The sequence below is a fragment of the Piliocolobus tephrosceles genome, chromosome 11, assembly GCF_002776525.5.
Source record: "Piliocolobus tephrosceles isolate RC106 chromosome 11, ASM277652v3, whole genome shotgun sequence".
NCBI lineage: Eukaryota > Metazoa > Chordata > Mammalia > Primates > Cercopithecidae > Piliocolobus > Piliocolobus tephrosceles.
The window spans coordinates 117,801,883-117,810,873 of NC_045444.1; the positions used below are offsets into that span (position 1 = coordinate 117,801,883).

Sequence of the window (8,991 nt, forward strand, 5' to 3'; positions counted from 1 at the left end):
TGAGAGGCCCGAGAGTAGGCTGGGTGGCTCACACTGCAAGCAAGGGGAGGGGAAGTCCAGGCCAGCAAGAACAGGCTGGGAAGTGGCTGCGCTGCTAGGCCCTGCACACTGAAGCCGCTCCGCTGAGGGCCTTTCTTCAGGCATTTTTGCAACAGACCAGACAGTGCTGGCCCACAGGCCAGACACAGTTTCTCCATCCACGGGAAAGGAAAAATGCCACCCACTTTAAATTATTTTCCAGGTTTCTATAGTTTTAAGGAGATGAAATAACTGGCAGTCTAAAATATTCTCGAATACGTGACATGTTCTGTCATTTCTAGGAAGACATTGGGAGGAGCAAGCTCAGATGACTGTGACACTGGGGAAGTGGAGACAGTGGACTAGTCACAGACTCGAGAAAACCCACATGTTGACTGTTTCCCCTTTTCCAGTTGCCTTCCTCGGGTTTCTCTGTGGGAGGGCTCAGGGGTCCTCTGTCTTGAGGGACAGGAAAAAGAGAAGGCAAGAGCCACGGTGGAGCACTGTGATGAGAGCGTGTAGAACCGACCCTGGATCCTGGATTGGGGAAGTGGGATGGATGGGGAAGTCACAGTGGAGGCAGACAGCAGTGTGAAGTGGTTGCAGTGGAAATATCCTGCCTTGGTAGATTTCTCTAGAGACCGAAAAGGCGACGCAACTGCCTTTTAGTTTTTATTTACATGGCTTAGTTACATTCCATTTCCCCCAACAGGGTGAGCACCTCCCACTTTCTCACTCTCCCAGGCTTTTTCCCTTTCACTCTCCTTTCCATCCCTCCCCACCTCCTAGTCAGGGCAGGTTGTTTTTGTTTTTGTTTTTGTTTTGTTTTGTTTTTTGAGATACTCTTGTTGCCCAGGCTGGATTACAATGGCTCACTGCAACCTCCACCTCCCAGGTTCAAGACAGGCATGCACCACCACGCCTAGCTGTTTTTGTATTTTTAGTAGAGATGGGATTTCTCCATTTAGTCAGGCTGGTCTCGAACTCCCAACCTCAGGTGATCTACCCGCCTTGGCCTTCCAAAGTGCTGGGATTACAGGCGTGAGCCACCGTGCCCAGCCCAGGGCAGGTTTTGACCCCACCTGTCACTTCCCTGACTGAGACCTGTCCCAGGGTCCAGGTGAGGCTCACTGAATCCCACAGGCACTGGCCATTTTTTCTTCCTCTCCCTACCTAACATACTAGATAACCCAAAGAAATTTTCAGCAGAAATCAAGAAATCAAAGATGAAATTCCAATGTTCAAGAAGTTTGGTTTTTTTGTTTTTGTTTTACTTTTTGTTTTGAAATAATTATAGATTCATAGGAAGTTGCAAAAGTAACACACAGTTCCCATGCACCCTTCACATAATTTCCCCTGGTGCTAATATCTTATGTAATTTATAGCATAATAGCAAAACCAGGAAGTTGACATTGGTTTCATCCACAGACTTTATTCACATTTCACTAGTTTTATAGTGATTTCCTTTTTAAACAATTTTTCGGCTGGGCGCGGTGGCTCAAGCCTGTAATCCCAGCACTTTGGGAGGCCGAGACGGGCAGATCACGAGGTCAGGAGTTCGAGACCATCCTGGCTAACACAGTGAAACCCCGTCTCTACTAAAAAATACAAAAAAAGCTAGCCGGGCGAGGTGGCTGGCGCCTGTAGTCCCAGCTACTCAGGAGGCTGAGGCAGGAGAATGGCGTAAACCCGGGAGGCGGAGCTTGCAGTGAGCTGAGATCCAGCCACTGCACTCCAGCCCGGGCGACAGAGCGAGACTCCATCTAAAAAAAAAAAAAAAAAAAAAAAAGACAGTTTTTCTTAAGTATTAACATGATAGTAACCATATTACAAAAAATTGTGGCAGAAAAAAATATTCTTAATTCTAGTGTCCTATGTAGCCACCCTAATCATGTGAAGGTTCATTTCTTTCCAGTCTTTCTGTGCACTTTTAGCATAATTGAAAGCATTGTTTAGCTGGACACAGTGGCATGCACTTGTAATCCCATCTACTAGGGAGGCTAAGGCAGGAAGATCACTCTGCTGCACTCCAGCTTGGGCAACATAGCAAGACCTTGTCTCAAGGGAAAAAAAAAAAGCGTTCTTTATGTACATTATTATAACCTGATTTTTATTTAACGTTTTAAATAAATGTATTTCTCCATAACCTGTTCTTTATCATTGTACATGGCTATATATCAAGTGAATATGCCATATTTTACTTATTTATTCCTGTTACTAGATATTAGATTGTTTCAGTTTTACTCTTTAATAATTTTATAATGAACAACTTTGTTTATCTTACACTTTCCAGGGTTTGGATTCATTCACTAGTATTTACACTCAAGGATGTGTGAACATTTTTACAACTCTTGATAAAATGCCAAATTGCTTTCTAAGAGTTGTCTCAAATTTTAATCTCACTAATTAGTGTTAGTTCCTTAAACTAGTGTTTTAAACTTGGAAGCAGTGGATGGGTTCATTTTTTTGTCATTCTTATAATGGTTGAAGAATGCTACCTTTTTTTGTAAAGTTGAAGTTTCTGATTTCTAGTAAAGTGGGTCTTTTTTGTTTCTTCTTCTTACTGGTAATACTTTCTGTTTTGTGACATGGTGGTTTGAATTCTTTGCCCAATTATCAATTTAGTGTTTTCCTTACTGATTTGTGGGAGCTCCTTAGCTATGAAAATGTTCACCTTTAATCTGTCAAACTTGCTTCAGACACTTCTTCCCAGTTTGTTGTTTTCCTGTTGATTTGGTTTATTTTTAACATACTGCGCATGTGGAAATGTTCGTATTTTTATGAAATCAAATGTCCGTCTTTTTTTCCCTTCTCATTTTTACATTTTTTTCCCTTCTCATTTTTCCCATCTCATTTTTTTCCCTTCTCATTTCAGAGATGTGATGAGTTACAGTAGTCAACTGCTTTCTTCCTTTTCCTATGCTTTATCCTTGTTTTAATTTATACTGCTAAATGGTATGATACAGAAATCTGTTAGCAGAAAAAGGGTTTTTCTCCGCAATTTCTGTTTACTTGAATAATTTGTGACATGATCCTTCCTCATTTATTTGCAAAGCTCCTTATCATTAGAGAGTAGTTTATTCAGTGTATTCTGTTAGACTTCCGGGTCAGCTCTCCAGTAGATATTCCTCTAGCCCTTTCTTCTCTTTCCTTCCACCAGATCATGACCAACACGGGGAAGACAAGGCGGAAGGGGCTGGCCAGTGTGCAGTGGAGCGGGGATGAGCCCCTGCAAAGGCCCGTCACCCCCGGCGGCCACAGAAACGGGTACCCAGTGTAAGTCAGGGCTAAAGGAAGCGGGAGTTGACTTTCTTAGGCTTTGTTTGGATTCGCTACAGTGTAAGATGTATGTATTTTTAAAATTTAAAATAAAGGATTCATTTTGAAAAGCATTTATCTCTTTATTTTGGGGGGATTTTTGGAGGGAAAGAGGTTGAGTCCTTCTCCCTTCCCCCAGGATTTTTTTATTCCAGAAAGAGAAGTGGTTGGATTACAGGATCTCCAGGGCCACTTCAGAAGACAAATGTTGGCCAGAGTAATTTCAAAAGAAGGGACCTGAAAGGAGCCGGGCCCTCTCCAGAAGGACTCCTGTCATGCCTTTTCCGTGGCCTCTCACCGTAGCACCAAGCCCTTTGTTGGGATTGGAATGTTACAGTTTAAGACTCAAAATCAATTTATTTTAGATGACTTTTTGGAACAACTGGATGCTGTTTTAGCTGCCGAGCCTTATTCATTTTCCATAGCCTTGCTCCTGCCCCATTTATATAAATAAAATTTTAGTCTCGTTACGTAGAGCCTCTGGTCTCCCTGGGGGCCTAGACCCCTTGTGGGCTAAGGAGCCCCAGATCAGACAGTCCAGTGGGCAGCAGAAAAGCCACTTCTGTGGTCTGGGTGGCCTCTCTTTTCCTGTCTAGAGAGAATATTACAGCAAAATGTTACAGAGAGCAGGCTAAAAACCTCCATATATTCATTCAACAAATAATGGCCATGTAATACTTTAAAAGAATATACCGTGTTTTACTTAGTTATCCCCTGAAACTGGGCACTTTATTTTTTCCAGTCTTACTCTGTTGTCATTTTGTAATGAACAACCAGGCACTGGGAACTGAGCAACAAAACTCAGAAATGCCTGCCCTCATGGAGCTCTGTGCTACCACAGACACGAGGGACACCAGGCAAGACAGACCCAGCTCCTTGATGAGTTCTGTTGCCCATCAGGATTTGTCCTATAAATATTTCAGGGCCCGTGCCATAGATGAGTGCTCTGAGATCTGTTTGGTTTGATTTCATAATTAGGTATGATATGCTTATATCTCTAGGTTTTTATTTTTAGTTACTGATATATAAACTAGTATCATGCCCTTTTCTCTCTTAACCTTACAATCAGTGTTTTTAACCTACAGAGAAGTTGAAAGAATATTACACTGAAGATGGCCAGGCATGGTGGCTCACGCCTGTAATCCTGGCACTTTGGGAGGCCGAGGCGGGCAGATCATGAGGTCAGGAGATCGAGACTATCCTGGCTAACATGGTTAAACCCTGTCTCTACTAAAACATACAAAAAATTAGCCCAGTGTGGTGGTGGGCACCTGTAGTCCCAGCTACTCGGAAGGCTGAGGCAGGAGAATGTCATGAACCCGGGAGGTGGAGCTTGCAGTGAGCCGAGATCACACTGCTGCACTCCAGCCTGGGTGACACAGCAAGACTCCGTCTCAAAAAAAAAAAAAAGAATATTACACTGAAGGGCTTCCAATTAACATTTGTGTGCCCTATCTCTCTCTCTCGCTCTCTTTCTATGTGTATAATACATAATTTACAAGCATATACATTTTTTGCTGAACTATCTGAGAGAAGATTGCAGACTTTTGCACATAATCCCATTATCACAGCTAAGAAATTTAACATTAATAGTATGGATATAGTATTATCAGTATTCCTTAGTTGTCCCCTAAATGTCCTTTACCTCTGAGCGGTTTTGGGTTATTTGGTTTTCATCCAGAATATAGCCAGTTACCAATTACTAGTAAACTAGTTGATAAATATAATACCTTTTTAAATGGAAATAGTAACAGGAACTAATAAAATTCCCCTTGCTTGACACGGGAAAGAGGGCACTGAATCATTGTCTTAAAAGTATTTTTCTTTTTTTTTTTTTCTTTTTTTTTTTTTTTGAGGCGGAGTCTCGCTCTGTCGCCCGGACTGGAGTGCAGTGGCCCGATCTCAGCTCACTGCAAGCTCCGCCTCCCGGGTTTACGCCATTCTCCTGCCTCAGCCTCCAGAGTAGCTGGGACTACAGGCGCCCGCCACCTCACCCGGCTAGTTTTTGTATTTTTAGTAGAGACGGGGTTTCACTGTGTTAGCCAGGATGGTCTCGATCTCCTGACCTCGTGATCCGCCCGTCTCGGCCTCCCAAAGTGCTGGGATTACAGGCTTGAGCCACCGCGCCCGGCAAAAGTATTTTTCAATTACATTTTAAAATAATGAAAACCCTGCTTTCCTGAGCGACAACAATGACATAAGGCTATTTGAATCAGAGATAAGAACAGGGAATCTAATAAATGTGGGGCTAACCAGTGGGCACAGTTAATTCTTGGGTCAGGTGTTCTTCTTTGTAGAGAAATTCGAGGACGTTTTCCATGCCTGGGAGCACCTCTCTCTCTCCCCTGCTACGTGGGGGTGGTCCTATCAAGATCTTTGACAGTGGCAAGCTGCCAGGTAATGAGGGCAGCTCATTTTCCTGAAACCACAGACCTTCCCACTATAATGATGCCGTCGCCCTGTCACCAGCTTCCCCATCAGGTCTCAACAAACATTTTTATCACTTCTCTGCCATATGGTGTCCTCATGGCTGGAGCTGCAGAAATCAATAAGATGTGACTCCCTGCCCTCAGGAGCACACAGACCAAGCTGTGTGGCAGGCAAAGAGCTGGTCGATGGAACGCAGTGGGCACTCCCCCCAGCGCATGAGTACTCTGGACGGATACACGATGCTGGCGTGCAAGATTTGTAGTTCTGCCTTTGCACCTGGAGCTCACCTCTAAAAACGTTTGAATGCTGGGGTCTTGGACATCATCCTCTACAGATAAGAGACCACTACATGTGATGTAAGATAGGCATCCTGGCTTATTTTTCTCCAGGTAGAGAGCACTCTTCTCTACACCACCTATAAACAGCTCATTATTTCTCCACTGATTCAAGGTGCCACTTTAATTCTGTATCCCCTCCAATTACCCTAGCTCTCTATTTTGACACATTGTCCAGTTGCCTGTTGCCACACCAGTGTTTATTGCAAAGGTTCTTAGCATATCTAAATATCGCATAGGAAAAGCCCCTCTCTCCGCCTGCCTTCCGCCTTCTCTTTCAGAGTGGATTTAACTATGTAGAGACCTTTATTTTTCCGTAAGCATTTAAAAATAAGTCTGGCAACTTCCTTAAAAAATCCTTTTAGCATTATGATTAGTGTGACATTAAATTTATGTAATGTTTTGGAGGTAACTGAAGTCTTTGCAATGTTAAGTCACTGCGCAGCATTACATCATATTAATTTTATATGTTAAGACAGAATAATGGTCCCTCAAAGATGTCCACATCCCAATCCCCACAACCTGTGACTAAATGACGTTACGTGGCAAAAAGGACTTTGCTGATGTGATTAAGTTAAGGATCTAGAGATAGATGATTCTGGATAATCTGGGTGGGCCCAATGTGATCACAAGGGGCCTTACTGAAGGGAAGCAGGAGTGTCAGAAACAAAAGGAGATGTGACAACTGTGTCAGAAGTCTGAGTGACGCAAGGCCATGAACCGAGGAATGCAGACACCCTGTCGAAACTGGAAAAGGCAAGGAAATAAACTATCTCCTAGAGACTCCAGAAACAATGCGCCCCTGTTGACCCATTGTAAACTCTTGACCTCCATAATTGTGAGATAAGTTTGTGTTGTTTTCAGTCACTAAGGTTGTGGTAAGACTGCAAATTATGAAACAACTACAGGAAAACATTGGGGAATATCTCCAGGACATTGTTCTGGGCAAATATTTCTTGAGTAATACCAGACAAGCACAGGCAACCAAAGCAAAAATGAACAAATGGGATCACATCAAGTTAAAAAGCTTCTACAGCAAAGGAAACAACCAACGAAGTGAAGACACAGGCCACAGAATGGGAGAAAATGTTTGCAAACTACCCGTCTGACAAAGGATTAACAATCAGAATTAAAAAGGAGCTCAAACAACTCTTGAGGAAAAAGTCGAATAGTTGGATTTAAAAATGGGCAAAAGATTTGAATAGACATTTCTCAAAAGAAGACACACAGATGACAAACGGGCTTATGAAAGGGTGCTCAGCATCACTGATCATCAGAGATGCAAATCAAAACTACGCTGAGATACCCTGTCACTCCAGTTAAAACGGCGTGTCTCCAAAAGTCAGGCAATAACAAATGTTGACAAGAATGTGGAGAAAAGGGAATCCTCATACACTGTTTGTAAGAATGTAAATTAGTACAACCACTATAGAGAAGAGTTTGGAGATTCCTCAAATAACTAAAAATAGAGCTACCACACGATCCAGCAGTCCTGCTGCTGGATATATACCCAACAGAAAGGAAGTCCATGTATCAAAGATAGCTCTGCACCCCATGCTTGCTGCAGCACCATTCACAGGAGCCAAGATTTGGAAGTAGCCTCAGTGTCCATCAGCAGATGAATGGACAAAGAGAGTGTGGTACATATACACAGTGGAGTACTATTCTGTGCAAAAGAATGACATCCAGTCATTTGCAAAGCATGGATGGAACTGGAGATCATGATGCTACATGAAATAAGCCAGGCACAGAAAGTCAAACATCACATGTTCCCACTTACTTAAACAATCTAAACAATTGAGCTCATGGAGATAGAGAGCAGAGGGATGGTAACTAGAGACCGGGAAGCGTGGTTGGTTGGGGGCGGTGGTTGGGGAAGATGGAGAAGGTTAATGGGTGCCAAAAAAAAACACATAGTTACAAAGAATGGGCCAGGCGTGGTGGCTCACGCCTGTAATCTCAACACTTTGGGAGGCCAAGGTGGGTAGATCACTTAAGGTCAGGAGTTCGAGACCAACCTGGCCAACATGGTAAAACCCTGTCTCTACTAAAAATACAAAAATTAACCAGGTGCGGTAGTGAGCGCCTGTAATCCAGCTGCTTGGCAGGCTGAGGCGGGAGAATCGCTTGAACCTGGGAGGCGGAGGTTGCAGTGAGCAGAGATCTCACCACTGCACTCCAGCCTGGGCAACAGAGTGAGACCCCCAACTCAAAAAAAAAAAAAAAAAAAAAATGGATAAGACCTGGTATTTCATAGAGTGACTATAGTCAATAATAATTTAATTGTACATTTTTAAATAACTAAAAGAGTATGATTGGATTTTTTTTTTTACACACAGGATGAATACTTGAGGGGATGGGTACTCCATTTTCCGTGATGTGATTATTACACATTGCATGCCTGTATCAAAACAATCCATGTATACTATAAATATATACACCTACTGTACCCACAAAAATAAAAATAAAAAAAATTTTTTTGAGAGGAAGTCTTGCTCTGTTGCCCAGGCTGGAGTGCAGTGGCACAGTCTTGGCAGCTGCACCCCCGGCCGCCAGGTTCAAGCGATTCTCCTGCCTCAGCCTCCCAAATAGCTGGGATTACAGGCGCCATGCCACCACACCTGGCTAATTTTTTTATTTTTTGTAGAGAAGAGGTTTCACCATGTTGGCCAGGCTGGTCTTGAACTCCTCACCACCTCAAGTGATCCGCCTGCCTCAGCCTCCCAAAATGCTGGGATTACAGGCATGAGTCACTGTGCCTGACCTTAAAAATTAAAAATTAAGGGCCGGGCGCGGTGGCTCAAGCCTGTAATCCCAGCACTTTGGGAGGCCGAGACGGGCGGATCACGAGGTCAGGAGATCGAGACCATCCTGGCTAACACGGTGAAAC

The 8,991-nt window shown here is 43.4% G+C and overlaps 1 protein-coding gene across 3 annotated transcripts in view; it reads left to right on the forward strand.

Moving 5' to 3' along the window:
• The window catches only part of ARMC9 (armadillo repeat containing 9), a 183,235-nt gene that overhangs the window by 149,261 nt on the left and 24,983 nt on the right, over nt 1-8,991 (forward strand). For 2 of the 3 annotated variants that reach the window (XM_023193881.2, XM_023193880.2), the window contains exon 21: nt 3,179-3,294. The exons of the other annotated variant lie outside the window; for it this stretch is intronic. In XM_023193881.2, the coding sequence (XP_023049649.2) occupies nt 3,179-3,294 (116 nt within the window). The remainder of the gene's footprint in view (nt 1-3,178; nt 3,295-8,991) is intronic. 3 annotated transcript variants of the gene reach the window in all.